Genomic DNA, 20,702 nt, shown 5'->3' with positions numbered 1-20,702 from the left:
ATTGCTGGTTTTATGTCTTTGATAACGTCGGAAAAATACGACACTGGTATTTTGATTAATATATATCTCCCCTAATTTTCGTTCATGTTATGGAAAATCTCGATATGTGGAACGGAATTTGACGCTTTTTCTACACAACATAAAATGACTGCTCTCACCAAGTAAATAATGTCTTAAATATGTAAACAATTAGATAGTTTATCGTGTATCTTAATTGGACAAGACACGCACCTGTTTGGCATCAATTTACGTAATGAAATTGCCAAAAAAATATTTCGAAACAACCAAAATTATATTCAATATTGGACATATATTTGTTCATGATTATGTTAAGTGAGGGTTGTAGAGGAAGGACATATATGTCCCTCTGGCATCCAGGGGGTTAACCCCCATTTCACCTCACCTGTCCAACAGGTAACCGCCTCTGTGGTATAACTAATAGAGCGTCTATCTTCTTGATACCCTGCCTGGCGTTAAATAAAGACGTGTCGGCTCGGAATTAGTATAACGTGTCTGAGTTGGGTATCCAGGTTACACTGTAACTAATAGAGCGTCTGTTGGGGTTCGATCCCTTCGCTGCGTCATACAAAAAGTCATTAAATCGTGGTACTTGTTGATAGCCTGCCTGGCGCTAAATAAAGACGTGTCGGCTCGGAATTAGTATAATGTGTCTTAGTTGGGTATCCAGGTTAAACTGTAACTAATAGAGCGTCTGTCGGTGTTCGATCCCTTTGCTGCGTCATACAAAAAGACATTAAATCGTGGTACTTGTTGATACCCTGCCTGGCGCTAAATAAAGACGTGTCGGCTCGGAGATAGTATAATGTGTCTGAGTTGGGTATCCATGTTAAACTGTAAAACTAACATAAGTCCGGACTAGAAAACTAGACACACATACACGTTCATGCACGTCGTCGCTATATGAGTGAAATAATCTTGAATGTGACGTTAAACCCCATTACACCTCACACCCAATTACACCTGTCCTACAGTGTTTATTTGTGTCGTCTTGCTTTCGTCATTACAAATTACGGGGCGGTCGGATAGCCTAGTGGTTAAAGCGTTCGCTCGTCACGCCGAAGACAAATTACACCAATGCTACTCACATCATGAAATGTCATGTTCCGTTTTCAGGAAACCCTAAGGGTCCCAAAAGCAACCTTTTTCATTGTTATACTCATGAGAACTCATTATTTCTTCAGTTGGTTTCTCACTGTATGTGTGACACAGAAAGAAGCTGAAGTATACAAGAAAAAAAAGTAGTGTGAACACCTGCCTTGCTATTGATCATGCGTCATTTGACTTTTTTCAAGGAAGGGATATATACTTTTAAAAAAAAGAAACGCAAAGCTAGATTTGTATGAGGTAGGAAAATACATTTATACGAACCGTACAAAGTATTGAGCCAAAATGTTGTGGAGAGAACACTAGTCATATCTGTACATAGGAAAAGTCCCAGGTGAAGGCCAGCTACCACCAAAAACGCGCATGTCCCCCGTTGGAATCGATAGCGGGCTGACATCTCCTTCCCATGCAAGAGCCGAGTATGCGAATCACATCCTGGGGAATGGTAGCCCACTCAGTCTGCAACGCAAAAGTCAACTGCTGCAACGCCTGGGGTTGTGGTTGACGTCGGCGTAGCCGTCTATCCAATTCATCCCACAGGTGCACTATAGGGTTCAAATCCGTTCATCTGGAGGGCCTGCGGAGATCATCAACGTTGTTGTTGTGTAGACAGGCTCTTGTGATCCCTGCAGTATGCGGTTGTCCTGCTGGAATACACCGTTGCCGTTGGCTGCAATTGGGAGGACGTGTGGTAGGAAAATTTCGATGATGTATCGTTGAGCCGTAAGATTGCCCTGGATATGGACCCAACCTGTCCTGCCATGATGAGAGATAGCCACCCACATCATAACGCTACCCCCACCAAACCTGTCCACTTCCTGTACGCAGTTTCCGGCGTAACGTTCTCCTCGGCGTCTGTCGACCCGTGCTCTTCCATCCCCGGATGACAAATCTTGATTAGTCGCTGAACCAGGCATCTCTCCATCGCAGTTGATGCCATACCCTGTGTTGACAACACCAATACAGTCGTTGTTGACGATGTTGTCGACTTAATATGACGCATCGAACAGGACGTCTTGCTCTTAGGCCTGCTGCCCTTAAACGGTTTCGTAAGGTCTGGTCGGTGATTCTGCGCAGTCCGGGTATTTGGGATGCCGTTGAGGTGGCTGTGGTCGTCCTCTAGGTGACGTAGGTGACGCAGTCGGATGTAGCGATCTTGGGCGGGGGTGGTTACTCCTGGTCGTCCCGACCTTGGCCAATCACGTGTTGACCCATGCTGCTGAAACTGATCCCAACCGAAACCCTGCACTTTAATACCGTTCATAGTGCTGCTGCACGTGAAGTACGTGCAGCTCCATGGCCCTCATGTTAAACACTTTTAAATGTGCTATGCTAACTGAAATAAATAGCGTTACAGTTCATTCGTTTTGGGTTTTAACAGGATATTATATCACCAAGATAAGTTAATATCACTGTCAGCATCAAATAACAGCAGCTTATTTTCGCTGTACCACGGACTTCTCGCCCCACGTGACTGGTATCAGTTTTAGTTGGCTGTTTTTTTGGCGTGGTCGTCGTTGGTCGCAAATCGCATCAGTTAAGTATATCGTTAGTTGGTATGGTTGAACGCCGTTTTTAGCAATATTCCTGTAATATCACGGCAGGGGGACACCAGAAATGGGCTTCACAAATTGCCTCATTTGCGGAATCAAACCCGGGCCTTCAGGGCGATGAGCGAACTCTATCACCACTAGGCTACCTCACCACCACATATGGATAGCGATAATGACGGGGATGGCGATGAAGATAATTCATATACAGCAGAATTTGAAGAAGCGTCTACTGATTATATAGAAATTTATAGAAACTAACATTACCATAGTAATAAAAAACGCAAGCACCAAGACTTGACTCAAGGTGAAACGACCATTTCGGATCTGCCCATTAAACCTGTGGTGCTATTTACGACAGTTGACGGGGGCTCGGGTGGCACAGTCGTCTAAGGCGCCGCGATTCGCTGTGCAGAGTTGCGTCCCATGGGCATGCCAGAACCTATGATTATGGGTTCGAATCACGGTTCGCCCTGATTATGTTTCTAGGTTTGGCAGCACCATACCCGCGCTCGTGGCTTTCGCCGAAGTGGTAAACATCTGAGAACTGCATCACTTCGGGCTTTCCTCCCACAGTGAGCTGACACGCCGCGATATATATGGAATACTGTTAAAGGCGGCGTTAAACCCAACTCACTCACTCACTACGACAGTTGACCCTTGATTGGACATGGAACTGAACTCCAATATCTTTGACTGGTGGTATTCAGAAAAGTATTGGTGATATTGAGTTTTTTATATAATGCCATTCTTCATTCACTGAAGTCACTTTCGGAACCATGTGGGAATAAAAATGCCAGTGTGAACCACTCCATTTATTATAAAGTGTCAACTGATTTGCAAACTGATGCCAACGTTTAGACTCACTCAAACAAAAGGGTTATTTATTATATACATTGCGAAAAATGATTACAAACACATGAATTTGAAAGGTGTGGTGTTTATGAACGTAAAACAATCCAATGTTATGATGTATGGGGGTCATAATGGGGACGGAAAGTGCAAGCATAAAAAATGGAATATGCAAATATTGCGTATGACAGTTAGGTGATACCATTTAACAGTTTGTTAAACTTCAGTACCGTGTATGACCGCCTCTGACCTCAATACAGTTCTCACAACGTAGGCGCATACTCCTCATCAACTTCCCAATCTGACGTTGAGGTAATTCTGTCACTCTTGGAGAAGAGCTGTTCGAAGCTGTTGAAGTATAGCAGGGGCTGCTCGAAACACCCCTCTGTAGATAATCCCCGATATGCTCAGTTGGATTCAGATCAGGAAACATGACAGGCCAGTCCATCTGCCCAAGTGTGACGTTAGCAGTCTGTAACAAGTCTTGCACGGTGTGGTCTGGCATTATCATCCAAGAAGAGCTTGCCAAGGCATGTTCCTGGGGAATGGTAAAACTACCGGCACAGTGATGTTGTCCCTGTATTTTTGTTGGGGGGCAGGGGTGGCCCAGTCGTCTAAGGCGCCGCGATTCGCTGTGCAGAGTTGCGACCCTTGGACACGCCAGAAACCTATCATTGTGGGTTCGAATCCCGGTTCGCCCCGATTATGTTTCTAGGTTTGTCAGCACCATACCCGTGCTCGTGGGTTTAACCGAAGTGGTAAACGTCTGAGACCTGCATCACTTCGGGCTTTACTCCCACATTAAGCTGACACGGGGTGATATAACTGGAATGCTGTTAAAAGCGGCGTTGAACCCAACTCACTCACTCATAACTCACTGTATTTTTGTCCAGTCAGGTTACCCTGGACAACAATCAAGTCAGTTCTCCCCTGTGTGATAATGCCGCCCCAAATCATGTTTCAACGACGGCGTCGATAAACCGCTCCTCCTGGCGTCTGTACACTGGTTTGCGTCCGTCCCTGCTGCTCAGATTAAACCGAGATTCACCTGTGAACAATATTCGTGACCATATCCGATTATCCCACAGAACATGCCCCTCGACCACCTCAGCCAGCGCTCCCTATGATGACGCTTTAGGTGAGGTGAGGTGAGGTGAAATGGGGTTTAACGTCGCGTCCAAGATTATTAGACTTATATAGCTACGTGCATGTAGGTGTGTGTGTTTGTGTGGCTGCTTGTACTAGACCGGACTGATGCCGATTTATAGTGCTAGCTCACTGAGATGCCACGCTGCATTTTAACATGAATACCCCACTCAGACACAGTATACTGACTGCGAGCCGACCAGTCCTTGTTTTAGCCCCTTAATGCCGAGCGCCAGACAGGGTAACATCAAGTACCATATTTTAACGTCTTTTGGTATGACGCGGCAGGGGGGCGACGCTTCAGAGGCGGCCTTTCAGTTGAATCACGTGCAAGAATTCCTCTCGCTTTTAGACGTCGTGTCACAATTGTCGTGGATACCAGTCTGTTGGTGGCAGTATGGAGCCAATCCTGGTAGTGGTGTGTCGCGTCCTCAAAAGTGTTAGAACACGTTACTGGTCGTTTCTTCTGGATGTTACCCTCGGTCTTCAAGATCGGGGTCTATCCTGCTCAGAGTCTGTCTGTTGAAACCTTGACCACAGATTACTTACAGCTTTCTATGATACACCAAGTCTTCTTGAAACATAACGCTGTGATCGGCCATCTTGAATCAGTACCATGTCCTGTTGGCGTTGGTCATTTCTCAATGAGGGTCCGACCCATGAAGATTCCGGGGTAGAATAGGTCTTCAGCAACCCAAGATTGTCGTAAAAGGCGACTATGCTTGTCGTAAAAGGCGACTAAGGGGATCGGGTAGTCAGGCTCGCTGACTTGGCTGATACACGTCATCGATCCCAATTGCGTGGATCGATGCTCATGATATCAATCACTGTTTTGTCTGGTCCAGACTCGATTATTTACAGACCGCCGTCATACAGCTGGAATATTGCTGAGTGCGGCGTTAAACAACAAACCAACCAACCAATGAGGGTCCGCGACCCATCTTGCTTCAGTTGCACTTATCATCCTTCCGTTTCAAGTTTTATAGTCAACCAATGCTGCAAATTACACGGGTATCTGGTTTTGCCCATCCACTGCGTGTCAACCACTTTTTTTTCCCCGAAAGTCGAGACAAATAAGTTTGAAAATCGTGCGACTAAGCCGTTGATATATGTCCCTTTGTCATGCGCCAGTTATCAAGTGCATAAACGTTCGGTGTTCTACTTTAATTCTTCATGGTTCCACTAGCATAGATATTGTTTTGATGCCTTTGAAGATGTGTCTCTCCTCCACAACATTCAGCAGGGCTGGGGAGATGTCCCCTCGCCTCACGTCCTCAAACAGCACAAGAAGGATGCTACCAACTGGCATTCTGGTGGAGAAATACACACTACGATTAACGATGAAGCGGCACCACTGGACCGCTTCAAAAGATTGAGTTAGAATAATGATTCTATACCGTTGATGATGTCGTCAGCTATTTGTCCTCCAGGGATGGTGTCTCTGTCCTTCAGGAAGAGTTTGACTCCATGTCTGTCTTCCAGGTGCTCTCTCATAGTGTGACAGATGTACTGATAATCGCAGTCACTGTAGCCAATGTAGGCATCGTAGGGGAGTCAAGACGTTTTAAAGGACGAACTGTTGTTTTGTAGCCAAACAATCGCAGAGTTACATGCAAGGTTATTTTTGCAACAACAATGTACATTCCAACCATAATAAGACCGGTCATCGCAAATCCAGAAACAGTTCGTGCCTTCATCTGTCTCCCGTAACACGTCCTCCAGATTTTCTCATAGTGATCTATGTAGTATGTTGTATTGCTGAAGGTGCCATCTTAGACAATCATATGGGAAACTTGTGATGAGATGAACTTTGGTGTTGAACAATCAGAGGATAAAGTCATGGTTCTGACATCCACAGGGCAGGAGATTGTCTTGCATGTTGAGATTCATGTTGGGTTAAACATTTCATTTGGGCTTTAGGGGATCTACGACAGACAGCGGACCTAACTTAAATTCTTGTTTTACCCGATCCCGGGCTGGGACATTCGAGTTACAAGTAAGCAATGGATTCAGGTTGATTGCAAGATGGACAAACCTTGTCCAACTTGTCTAACTTTGAATAGAAGAAGAACATTTATTGTACAAAACACCCACAGGGGGCAGGGTACAAAACATGAACATGACTAATTAAAACATTGACATACAAAACAGTATACAAATATTGCTATGATTATATTGTTAGGGAGGAGATGCAGAGTTTCTTTGCCTCAACATTTTGTGTATGAAATTAGATATTTTTTTGCAAAAGGCTCTGGTGGATTTAATAGTATTTTTTAGCGAAAGTAGGTGCACAGCAAAGCCGTGTGATGAATTTAGTTCCCCTCTCAGTTCTTTGTAGAGAGGGCATCGCAACAGGAAGTGTTCCTCATCTTCTGTTTCATCAAAATCACAGAAGGTACATAATCTTTCTTCTGTTGGGGTGTTAAAGTATCTTCCTCTCTCAATTTGAAGTCGTGAGCACTGAGTCTTAGCCTTGTAATATGAGTATGGCTTTTGGTGGATCTTGGGTTGAGTTTTCTATAGACATCTGCCGATCTTACTTGCGTCCCACGGGGATTGTCATCTTTGGGCTATGTAGGCTTTGATTTTGATTTTTATCTCTAGCTAGTTTACTAAGGGAATAGGCTATATCTCCGCTTTGTCTACAGCTAGTTTCGCCAGTGTGTCTGGGGTTTTTCATATCCACGAATATCTATGTGAGACACAGCTCCCTCTTTTGCGCTTGGTCCGATAGTTTTGTATATCCAATTCAGCGGTGAATACTGACTGAATAACAGGAAGGCGAACCGAATGTGCTTGTGGTTTCGAGCTGTGGATATGGATCCCGTAGACAGCAGTATTGTTGACATCGATGGATGGGTGGATGGAGTGAGCGAGTTAGGTTAAACGCCGCTTTTAACAGTATTCAAGTAATATCGTGGCGTGTCAGCTTAATGTGGAGGAAAGCCCGAAGTGATGCAGGTTTTCGACGTTTACCATTTCGGTGAAACCCACGAGCACAGTGCTGACTAACCTAAAAACATATTCGGGGCGAACCGGGATTCGAACCCACAATCATAGCTAGGTTTCTTTCGTGCACAAGGGACGCAACTCTGCACAGCGAATCGCGGCGCCTCAGACGACTGGGCCACCCGTACCCCCATGCATGCATGTTTCTATTCAGACAGGCATTATACATATAATATCTGAAATTGTCTCTCCAGACAGCTGTTCAGCACGACGTCGGTGTTTCAAAATACGTTTGATTGGAAATTCCAGATGTCATTCTAGCCGTACCTGCTCCAACAAGAACTCGTACGGTTGTTGATTGACTTTGAAAATAGGACTCGTGATCTTTGCTAATTTGAGAAACCATGCCAAAGTAATATGTCCATCAAATGTTAACCATTGATAAAATGTAAAGGTGCTTTGAGCCAAAAACTATATCCAGCAAAACACATTATCTGTAGTTTGTTTATCATGTTTACTAATACTATGAATGAATAAACAACATCAGTAAAAATAAAGGTGAGGTTTTAATTCTATTGTTACGCATTTAATTTCAGTTATTATGTCTAAAATATGAGGCAAACTCTCAGGTTATATGATATACAATGTATAATGCCTGATTCATGCAGGTATACGTACGTATAATACCAAGATGTCACATATAAACATAACATGTAATTATCGCGATTTTATTTTCATTTCCTTTAAAATACAGTTCGGTCATCATTTACTGATGAAAATAAATTCTTGATTCATGAGATAGCATTTTCTCTCACTTTCCAACAGTGTTGTGAGCATTACCACGCGCTGAGCGTCCCGTTTCCATGGATGAGCGCGCTAGTAATACTACTTCCTGTTTGAATAAGCACGCACCTAATTGTACTGCGAGAGAAATATGGCGGACATTCCGAAGTTGCGTATTGTGTGATTCATAATGTAAGTAATGATAATTAATTAGTAACGCCATTGTCTGTCTTGGCATTACTGCAAAATGACGACAGTCTGTATATGTGTTATTTTCTAATTCCACATTCCATCTGTGATACGGCAGATAGTTCTTTAGCGCTGACAGAAATTGAGCATTCGTGATTAGACATGTCAAACATTTGTTATTGTTTACATGCATCGATTTTGCGGACTTTTTCGTGTTTACCTGAAATGTTATAACCGACAGCATCATGAAGGAGATTGTGCTTTTGATCTGCCAGGTATTCTTATGCAGATTATCGTGCTCTAATCATGCTGATAGCGCTTCTCTCAACATTCAATGATTCACAGTAAAATCACACTTTATCATTATTCAAAGACAATTGGTCCAAATTTACCCATGTCAACACGGCACATCAAGAGAGTAAATATAACATTTTCTGGACTCTTACTCAAAACACCATATTATATTTCTTTTACAATGATTTGATACTTGAGTATAACCTGCGAAAACCAACTTTTACACCTGTGTTAAATACTTTTGACTTTACTTGCCCAAACATTTTTGGCATTATTTTCAGTAGATTTTATTCTTAGTATATGGACTAGAATAAGCTGATCTTACTTGACCAGAAGAATTTTGACTAGACTCAGGCTTTGGACGAGTAGCTAAAATTGCAGACTGCTGTAATAATATTATCACCTGCTGGTGTGAAGCAGAATTTGAGTTTTGATTCGCTCACCCCTCGAAATATCAGCAATGTCATCTTAACTGTTCAAAAATAGGGTAGGTCAGGACAGATAGGTTTATGTTTTGACTACTGTCCTTAGGGTCTATGTAATATCCTTCCTTTTCTCTAAACAGGCTAAATGAGTTCAAGGAATCTGTTATATAGGCCTATTAGCATGCTAGCAAAACTGATTTATCCTGCAGTAAGTGGAAATTGTCATCACTGCTGCAGAAGTTGTGACTGATGTGGGAATGGAGGCTCGGTTATGTATTTTATGCTAGGGAACACTGAGCACTTCGTCTGATCTCATGTAACGTCAACTTATTCTTTTGTGGGTCTAACAATGAAGTAATCATGGTAACATGATGATTTTTGTATTTCAACTCCCATTAAGTTTTCTGGGCCTGTATTTCTACGTAAAGTATTAATGAGAGGTGTTGTCCGAGTCAGAATGTTTTTGCAAGCCAAGACAAAATTAAGGCCATTTCATTTTATTTCATTATATGTTTCTACAATTTCCATGGATAGATTAAAATGAGAATAGATAGGTGTCTCGATATTTTTTAGTATGAATAGACTGTAAGTTTCTTGGTTCGTCAGCATAGAGGGAGGTGGGTGGGGTATTAATGTGAACTCTTTTTTTAGCATGTTCTGTTGTTCTTCTTACAATATTTTAAAAACAAAACCAATTGTGATGCATTTTATACGGTTTGCATAGTTTAATAGTTGAGTGCAAGATATGTGTTACATTAACAACATGAAAAAGGTTCCTTAGATTCAAAATCTATATAATGAGTAAACCTCAAGAGCTCGAGGACCCCACCCCACCCCCTCTTAATTTCGAATACTGGTGATTAGATTGTCAGCTATGGCTGTAAAGGGGCAGTACATCGACGGATCTGGATGTTTTTAATTCATGCATGAAATAATTTCTGAGTGTGTGACGTCGCACCTTTAGTTTATCCAAAGGCAATAGACTTCTGCACAGCTAAGCCAATAACCCAAGCGCAGGGTTTTTTTTAATGTGGAGGCCCCCCCCCTACTTATGATTCTCCAAAAAGTATTATGCATATATCATTAAGTTTGGTATATGCCTTCTCCAGAGTAGGCCCTGCTTTGAAAAGATTTAGGTTAAAATAAATCAGAGGTCAAGGTCAGTGTTCAAGGTTTTGTATCATCAGCTTTTGCGGCATGGCTACCTTTACATGCATGGAAGGTTGAAATTGAAGTCAAATTGAAATTATGAAATTCATAATTTGGCCACTGATTCTTGTGGTTGAAAAAGCAAGACTATTCGCAACCAGTTTCCTCTATATAATGTGTCTATTACGCATGCATTGTGGTCAAAGCAACATCCACCAACATGGCAGACGACGAGATACAGGGAAAGCCCTATGAACATGGAATAGTTGGTTTTTTTAATTCGTGTTCATAAAAAATTAAGATGAAAGAATGCATGCAGTATCATTCAGAATATTGTGGTATGTATCGCAAAACAAGAATTATTATTGCAATATATTGCAATACAAAAGTCAGGCCAATACCCATCACAAAAGGTTTCAAAGGTCAAGGTCATTCATGTTACCTGGAAACATGGCTGTATGACTTGTGGCCAGTTACTGTTACAGTTTTACTTGGAAAATCTTGAGAGTTGCAGTTCTTAGTGCTCAAGAAGTTGTATTTATTGAGGTCAAGTTCTTCGAATAATGTTTGAGGATTGGAAGTACATAGTAGTTCATGAAGACTTTACGCTTGGAAGAAATAGTGGTTTTGGGACTACTTCTGTTTTTGCAAGTACAGTGGAATCTGTCCCGCTGTGTTGAAACTGTAGTCTGGTATACGTCAAGGTCCGGATTACACAGTCCATTCAAGCGATTGATAATGACAAGCGATGTTTACCGTTATTTATTGACAGACTCCTTACACTGAGTTAATCTAATTTAGCAGTCTTTCTCATTAACAGGTTAGTAAATTCAAATAAACTAAGCAGACAACAAGGTGTTAAGATCTGTAGGATTACAAGCAGGATTAGCGTTGTTGTTTTAGCTGATATGACTCAGCTTACGTCAAAGTGGAAGAACATCCTGTCTGGCCTTGACTGGTCCAGTCCGATTTAGGCAGCTTCTTTTCAAGAGTAAATTGGTTGTAGGGACCATAATTTTAGTCCAAAGTCTGAAATGTAAAATGGCTGAAGTAGAAAGTTTTGTGGGTCACTTTGAGTAATGATAATTGCGATTGGTGGATTGCGATATTTTACTTCCTGATACAAGTATTGATCACAGTTGCACACAAAGTAAAAATACCTGTGAAGATTCAGAGGGAAGAATAAGTCTTCAGCAACCCATGCTTGCCATAAAAGGTGACTATGCTTGTCGTAAAAGGCAACTAACGGGATCGGGTGGTCAGGCTCGCTGACTTGGTTGATGCATGTCATCGATCCCAATTGCGTGGATCGATGATCATGATATCAATCCTTGGATTGTCTGGTCCAGACTCGATTATTTACAGACCGCCGTCATATAGTTGTAATATTGCTTAGTGCGGCGTTAAACAACAAACCAACCAACAAAGTAAAAAACATTGATTCATGCCTTAAATGTACTTTAATGGCTGTTACATCAAGCACTAATTTATGGTGAAAATTAGTAGTTAAGAAGTAAATATTTTCATTCATTGCGCCAAACGTGACACTGCCAAGTGTAAATCGTTAGTGTGCCAGGTATTTGGGCACCACAGAAAAGAGCATATACAAGTATCGTGATATGTATCAGATCGTGATATGTTTCGAATCGCACAAATTGTGTATCTTCCTAGCCCAACAATGCACCCAGTGTTTAAACTTGACGGGTGTCCTTGGAGTCCTCTGTACCTTTGAATCTAACAGAAATATAGAACTGAATGTTTCAGGGTCTACTATAATTCACGTGATCATGATAACACAGAAATGACTGGTATCTCTTATTGACATGTGTCTTGTAAATTACTGTGTATGTCATGTCTGCAGTTTTGTTTTGCCAGATATCACCTGAGTAAGCATCAACAATCAACATGCCTCCCTTGGCGTGGGACCGCGTCATGGCGGCGGATGCCTCCAAGCTGTCTGAGGATGATGCTGATGCCTTCTACGAGATGTTGAGTGAGGTGAGGAGGCAGCCTGATGGTTGGATGTAGACTTGATGAAATATACAGCACAGTCAGGGAAAATATGCAGCACATTCAGGGAAATATACAACATGTACAGGGACATATGCAGCGCATACAGGGAAATATACAGCACATACAGGGAAATATACAGCGCATACAGGGAAATATACAGCACATACAGGGAAATATACAGCACATACAGGGAAATATGCAGCACATACAGGGAAATATACAGCACATACAGGGAAATATACAGCGCATACAGGGAAATATACAGCACATACAGGGAAATATACAGCATATACAGGGAAATATGCAGCACATACAGGGAAATATACAGCACATACAGGGAAATATACAGCATGTACAGGGACATATGCAGCGCATACAGGGAAATATACAGCACATACAGGGAAATATGCGGCACATACAGGGAAATATACAGCACATACAGGGAAATATACAGCACATACAGGGAAATATACAGCACATACAGGGAAGTATACAGCACATACAGGGAAATATACAGCACATACAGGGAAATATGCAGCACATACAGGGACATATACAGCACATACAGGGAAATATGCAGCACATACAGGGAAATATACAGCAGATTCAGGGAATGATACAGCACATACAGGGAAATATACAGCACATACAGGGACATATACAGCATATACAGGGAGATATGCAGCACATACAGGGACATATACAGCAAAGTCAGGGAAATATACAGCATGTCCAGGGACATATGCAGCGCATACAGGGAAATATACAGCACATACAGGGAAATATGCAGCACATACAGGGAAATATACAGCACATACAGGGAAATATACAGCACATACAGGGAAATATTCAGCACATACAGGGAAATATGCAGCTCATACAGGAAAATATACAGCACATTCAGGGAATTATACAGCACATACAGGGAAATATACAGCACATACAGGGAAATATACAGCACATACAGGGACATATGCCAGTATACAGCACAGTCAGGGAAATATACAGCACATTCAGGGAATTATACAGCACATACAGGGAAATATACAGCACATACAGGGAAATATGCAGCACATACAGGGACATATATACAGCACAGTCAGGGAAATATACAGCATGTACAGGGACATATGCAGCGCATACAGGGAAATATACAGCACATACAAGGAAATATGCGGCACATTCAGCACATACAGGGAAATATACAGCACATACAGGGAAATATACAGCACATTCAGGGAAATATACAGCACATACAGGGAAATATACAGCACATACAGGGATATATGCAGCACATACAGGGAAATATACAGCACATTCAGGGAATTATACAGCACATACAGGGAAATATACAGCACATACAGGGAAATATGCAGCACATACAGGGAAATATACAGCACAGTCAGGGAAATATACAGCACATACAAGGAAATATACAGCACATTCAGGGAAATATACAGCACATACAGGGAAATATACAGCACATACAGGGAAATATGCAGCACATTCAGGGAAATATACCGCGCATGCAGAGGAAATATGCATTTATGATCACTTGTGATAAGTCTTGAGATATGAAGGCTGAGACAAACATGACATGCCAGATGTAGGGTGGTGTTGCCAGCCTTCGAAATTCATGCAAGTCTTCTACCCTGAGATTGTGCTGAATGACGGTAGTCCTCATTGACTACTAGCATTTCAGGGCTATAATTCTGAACCAGTTCTCTATTCTTCAAATTTCTGCTACAAATTGGAACTGAATAAAACTGACCACTGTGCAGTTTCTGGGGCAGGTTCTCATGTTTGAGCTCACCAAAATGAGATCCGTTCTTGTCATCGTACCCAGGTAGCAATGGGTCATTGCATGTGCTGATTATTCTGCCCCAGACTCAGTTGGTGACCTGCTTCCATGTTATTGGTGGGGTGCTGCTGACTGCGGCTTTAATATACATTCACTCATCCAATCTTAAGGAATCCTGACCCACTGACTAAACATTACTTACAACGACCAGTCAGATCACCACACTTGTAGCTGACTCATCATTGCATCCAACATATACAAGGATATTGTTGCATTCCTCCTAGTGTTATGAAGTCTTTGATAGGTATTGTGAAGTTGTAAGAACTTGAACACATTCGATTGATGGATAACAACTTCTTTATTGTGTGGAACGCCATTTCCGGGCTACCTCTTGCCCCTTCATCCTTCATCTTGTTCCAATGGTTATTTGTTCCCTCCAGGTGTGTCAGCAAGGCTACATGTGATGATATTGTTGTTACCAGGGGGATGTTGGCGGGGAGACAGATGCGGGGAAGCTGCAGCAGCTGTTCAAGGTGACGAAGTCGGTGATGATGAACCGCAACCAGCAGTGTGAGGAGATGATAGAGGAGATGGAGAAGGAGACGAAGGCTGCCAAGAAGAAAGGTGAATCCTCTAAATAGACCTACTTGTCCGGTCCCCAGAAACCCAAGTTTATAAGAGGCGACTAACGGGATCGGGTGGTCAGACTCCCTGACTTGGTTAATGCATGTATCGTGTCCCAACTGGGTAGATCAACGCTCATGATGTCTATCACTGGGTTGTCTTGTCCAGACTTATTTACATACCACCATCATATAGCTGGAACATTACTGTGCGGCAGTAAACAACAAATAAATAAATGCTAATTAGAGGTGCTGGACAATTGACCAAAGAATCGGTCAGTAGTTTGGTTTTGACTGTCAATATGTTTATCAATCTGCTGTCATGTCTAATTGATTAAGAAATTGATAAGGAAACAAAATGGTGTGGAAAATAATTTGTAAATATAGGATATATATTCTTTTGTAATGTAATTTCGATAGACATGATAAGGCAGTTGCAACAGTTTTCATCCTGAAGTTCATATTATTTGATACAAACAAATCATCTCAATTGACCTTTTTCACACTTTCGCCATCTTGGATCGAAAACGAGGCTTGGAGAGCATAGCTCCATGCAGTGAGAGTCGCATCAGCTCATAGGGAATAGACAGCATGTTGTGCATTTCACTGATGGACATTTCAAACAAACAAAAAATGGTATCCTCTGTATATAATACAGAAGATATTTCACATTAAATCATGAGGTCCAACTAAAATATGCCTGTTATACACTGGAATTAGCACTTTGCTGTCAGGATCCCGGAAGTGAATCGAAAGGTGCATTTCGAGATACGTATTTCAGAAATAGATTGTTTTATCATAACCTCGTCGGCATATAGGTACATTGTGACAGTACATTCAATGACAAAAGTTTTCTATCGTAAATAAACGGCATAACATGAAACACGTCAGTGTACTTTTGCAAAATTCCTCAGTCAATGCGTGGCTTGGCGAACTCTAGATCAAGATTGAGATCATGTTTATTTCACGTTTCATAGTGGTGTTTGCTGCACAACGCACTATCATTTTGCCATGAGTCCAGTTGACAAAAGACACTTTTTCTGCTATGATTTTCATTTTAACATATTACAATGTTAATTATGAAAATAATTTGTGTGTCAAAATAAATATTCAGAAGGGGCAATAACCCTATTCAGTGTGTACAATGACAGATGATACTTTACTTGTTCTTCAAACATCACTTACTTAACTGATTATTGCCGATTGAGATTGCACCGTGCACTACAAAAGTAATAATGTGTGAACTGTTTAAAATAAGTTAAAAGGGAACTAAAAATTGATAAATATAAATAATGCATGAAATTGAAGAAATATAAGAATTGATACAACTACCAACTTCTTGAACACCCTCACCTAATCCTGTATGATGAAAGGTAATTGTATATCAAAAGGAAGCTACTAATACATTTATCCTGAATAGTTTGAAAATGTCTTGATCAGATACATGTATGAGTACAGATAAAATAACAAAAGATAAAAAGGAATCAACTTCAATTGGTAATCAAGCCAAGATAAAATATATGTATCGGTACACATTATGTTGATGGAACAATCTGGATTTCTCATATTTGACAAAGAAAAACAAACCAAGATTTTCATATCTTTATTTCTCACAATATAAGTTTTCAAAACTTATCATGGACTGGGTGTCTTTGTCAGTCAAAAGCACCTAATTAAATTCCAGGAGAAAATAATTTTCTTGCTTGTAAACAAATGGTACAATGTGCTTTTTCAGTGTCCGATAAATATTGGCCATGTTGATTTGTGAGTGAATAAGGCTTTTCAGTTCCTCGTCCTATTTAAGAGAAATGTGACAGGAACCACATTTGTTGATTGAATGAATATGGCTTTTCACTTCCTCGTCCTTTGACAGGACGCACATTGTAACCATTGTGTTACTGTCAGCGGAAAGCTCCTCCAGACATCCATCACCGGATACTAGTACTTCATTGTGGTGACTCGCTGGCCTGAAATGAATAATTCTATTATATTGTAATAATATTCCTACTTCAATAACATTTTTTATAAACAATGCATATTCACCTTCTCTCAAAATAGTGCTTATTTAGAAAACAACATTCTTCTGAAATAGAGAAGTTTAAGGAAAATTAATCACAGTGTGTAACATTACATGCTACATGTACTTTAGAACAATCTTGAAGGCATCAATTCATCTGATATGTCTAAAACTCAAACAGTATATTCTGTGTAAAGGGTAAACTCAACAGATGCATCAATTTAATGACAGTGTACTACAGCTCTTTATATCAATGTCACACAGAAATTTACTCTTGTTTTAATGAAACACGTTTTGATATTTGTATTACCAGTATGTATTTAATCATGACATACTTTGTTTAGTCTGACCATGCTGAAAACATACTTTCGCTAGAGTGAAAAAAATAAGATTTTTATTAAAATCAGGTGAAATATCACGTTTTGTCACACCTACAGTCAGTCTGCCTCATTGACACTATGGTTTTCTGAGTTAGGTCACGAAGATCACAAAGAAAATATAAGACTTGAATTTATTTTGTCAAATGCAATATTTATCTCTTCATGTGGTTTACTAAAGTTGATATTTTGACTTGAAAATATTAACTTTGTCAGATCACAAGATGAAATATTATTAAACATATTTTATTGTCCAAAAAGACAAAGGGCAGCACTTGTTACCGCCTTGTCCCTATATACAGTTATACATAATATTGCATAATGAAAATGAACAATTTACAGTTGAAGCTTCACGCTGTGGAAACATAGTGCGCAATATATATACAGTGCTCATATGAAGGATATGTACAATGTGCTGGAAAGTGAAGACAGTGTGCATCTCATACATATCCTAATATTATACATTTTAGTGTTGAATATAGATTTAACAATATTAATGATTAACAGTTTGGAAACAATAATATGGTAGCTACTGAATCTGTTAGTCGTTTCTATAAATTTGTGTACAGACAAGAATATATTTGTATTCAGGAAAACATCTAAGTTTGAATCACCAAAAAGAATACTATGTAGAGTATTTTGTCCTCCAAGATTATCGATAGCTGTCAGTAATGTCTCCCTAAAATCATCATATAAGGTACATTCGAAGAAGAAATGGAATGAATTTTCACAAGGAGCATGCTATACAAGGAGCATGAGATAAATTCATGCTATCATCGTTATTTGACAAGGAAAACAAATTTCTTCTATGTATTTATATTTTTTTATTTTTCTCGTTTTGATTGAATTATAAAAAAATATCAAAATGATCACACCACTTGACGTGATTGAAATAAACTAAAGTTCTAAAGATTGTTAACAATTGTAAAATATTACATCATAACAATATAATTATTGCAAAATGACACAGTAAGCACAACTATATTCTTATATATAAATTGATATGATTAATAATCAATAATACATGGCAATTGCTTGCACCCAAAAATATCTTTTTGTTTTAAAAGTTTCAAAACATGTTTGTGGACATAAAACCAGATGGGTTTCACAATTAAACAAAGGGAATAAATGAGTTATGATTGCAATACGCATGGGAATTAAAAATAATTCTTTTTATACTTTAAGTTTTTAGTAATGTCAATATCAATTTATGCATTTGAAATATTTGAATACAAACTGTTAAAGAGTTATCTGTTTCTGTAAGTTATATAAAGATCACATGTAGATTGAACATTTACCGGACATTATTAGTTGGGTTTTTGTTCATTTCATGACATGATCTGTTACGATTGTAAATTCTCAGTAGGTTACAATTTGATACATTATATCAACATATCAATTTAGTTAGTTTCTGACATATATCTAGATATGGTCAAAAGGTCAATATTTCGACTTCAAATACAACCTGCAAAGTTATTTAAACTCACAATAAATAGTTTGGCTTAATGGTGTGTAAACAATGAATTATTTTTTACAAGATTTCAGTAGAATTTGTATTAAGTCTGTTCAGCTACCATAAACTGCACTGGGAGTTACCAGGTGGTCATGGATATTTGAAATTGAAATCACAACAGAACGGCCAGACTCAAATTTATATCGGTAAGGAGACCAGATAACAGTAGAATAATTTGTCAATAAGAATAATGGTCAATACTTACGATAAATGTACCGGGATGGTTAAATTGTCACAGTTTGTCCCGATTGCGTGCCTTGTTGACATCTCCATGTGTTTCATGTGCTATCCAGCCTTCACCTTCTGCTCTCCAAGCCTCGCTTTCAAACCGGAAGTAGCGAAGTGTGAAAAAGGTCAATAAACTGGGCTTAATTTAAACGCCGTGCCTTCCCACGCTTGACCCCCTCCCCCCCAATCCACGCCTCAACTTTTCCATATTATTGAGTATTTTTTTACCACCCTCCCCCACCCAGCCACATCCCCTACCCCCGCAGCTTTCTTTACTTTAGGTCTGTAAAAGTTACATTTTTTTGGGTCGCACTTCTTTATTTATTCATAACGCTTTTTTTCTCCCAATAGTATAAAGTGCTTCCCCGTGTGCGAAATATGCTTGAGTCGGAAAGCGCACGTTAAATGTCCTAGTAGAAGAAGAAGAAGAAGAAGGCTTAATTTATCACCACTCAGGTGGGGTAGGGATGGGTAGGGATGAGGAAATGATACATAGAATGGGGAGCAGCAGAGTATGATGCAGTCCTTAGACCAATCTCACCCCACCGATAAGCACCCTTAAACTACTACCAGGAAGCAAAACATTTCTCCAGGGTCGCTTTTGCTACAGTTACCATGGTTACTTTAATATAGCCTTGGTTATTTTTGTAGATTTTGTTACCTCATTCCTCATTACAATTTGACAAGTAATCATTGTCATTATGATATTTGAAAACCATTTCCACATTGTTATATCAATAATGGGGGATGTTTCCAGTGTCCTATATTGAATTGTCACTCATATCCAAAATATGTCCAAAAGAAAGTGTTCCATCTTTTAAATAATTTTGGCCATGTTGGAATTCTGGGATAGAAAAGTGCCCCCACAACCTATACTGGTTGTAAGTTGCAATTTAATAGATCAGGTTTTAGGCTTGGTGACTTGGGTGCGGTTGTACAAAACAACTTTAGCACTGCGACTGCCATAAGGTTTTGTAAAGGTGTGGGAGTTACGATCACCTTAGCGTTAAGATCACTTTGTACAACAGCATAACTGTTGAGTTACCCCAAGGGCATGGACTGGTGTTCATAATATGTTTCTCTAGATTGTCTGGTCAAACATGTCCTGAAGCTGGACAACAAACAAACAAGATTTATATTGCTTCTGAATGTTTTCTTTTCAGAGCAGGAGATGGTCAATGAACAGGACAAGTTGAAGAAGGAGATCAGTGACTTGAAGGTTTGTTGTCATCATCAGTGATGTCGATCCGTCCTAGCTCACCAGGGGTCTCATGTATTTCTAGACATCCTCCATGGGGATTCCAGGTTAGAATAGGTCCCCAGCAACCCATGCTGGTTGTAAGAGGCCACCAAATGGATCGGGTGGTCATGCTCAGCAATTTGGTGCGTGTCATTGTACACCGACAGTGTTGACGCTCACAACATCGATCACTGGATTGTCTGGCCCAGACTCAACAGTTTTCAGGCCACTGTCATAACGATTGAATATTGCTGAGTGCAGGGTTAAACGACAAACAGTATTTCTTGACATTTCTTGACATCCACAATCAACCACTATTGTCCATAAGGCCCAGGCAGTACATGGCCAGGTATGATAAGTACTCTCTCCAGCCAACTAGATCTACGTAACATATGATACCCATAGAGATCCAGGGTCGAATAGGTCTC

General features: G+C 40.2%; 1 protein-coding gene across 1 annotated transcript in view; it reads left to right on the top strand.

Moving 5' to 3' along the window:
- The first annotated feature begins 8,549 nt into the window (after window positions 1–8,549).
- The window catches only part of LOC139474173 (centrosomal protein of 290 kDa-like), a 78,279-nt gene continuing 66,126 nt past the window's right edge, over window positions 8,550–20,702 (top strand). Inside the window, exons 1-4 of the mRNA XM_071257068.1 lie at window positions 8,550–8,597; window positions 12,338–12,460; window positions 14,759–14,900; window positions 20,198–20,253. Of these exons, the coding sequence (XP_071113169.1) occupies window positions 12,368–12,460; window positions 14,759–14,900; window positions 20,198–20,253 (291 nt within the window). The 5' untranslated portion in view covers window positions 8,550–8,597; window positions 12,338–12,367. The remainder of the gene's footprint in view (window positions 8,598–12,337; window positions 12,461–14,758; window positions 14,901–20,197; window positions 20,254–20,702) is intronic.

Source organism: Haliotis cracherodii, unplaced genomic scaffold (assembly GCF_022045235.1).
Source record: "Haliotis cracherodii isolate W230 unplaced genomic scaffold, xgHalCrac1.p SCAF_3, whole genome shotgun sequence".
Lineage (NCBI taxonomy): Eukaryota > Metazoa > Mollusca > Gastropoda > Lepetellida > Haliotidae > Haliotis > Haliotis cracherodii.
This window is presented reverse-complemented; position numbering and strand designations above follow the sequence as displayed.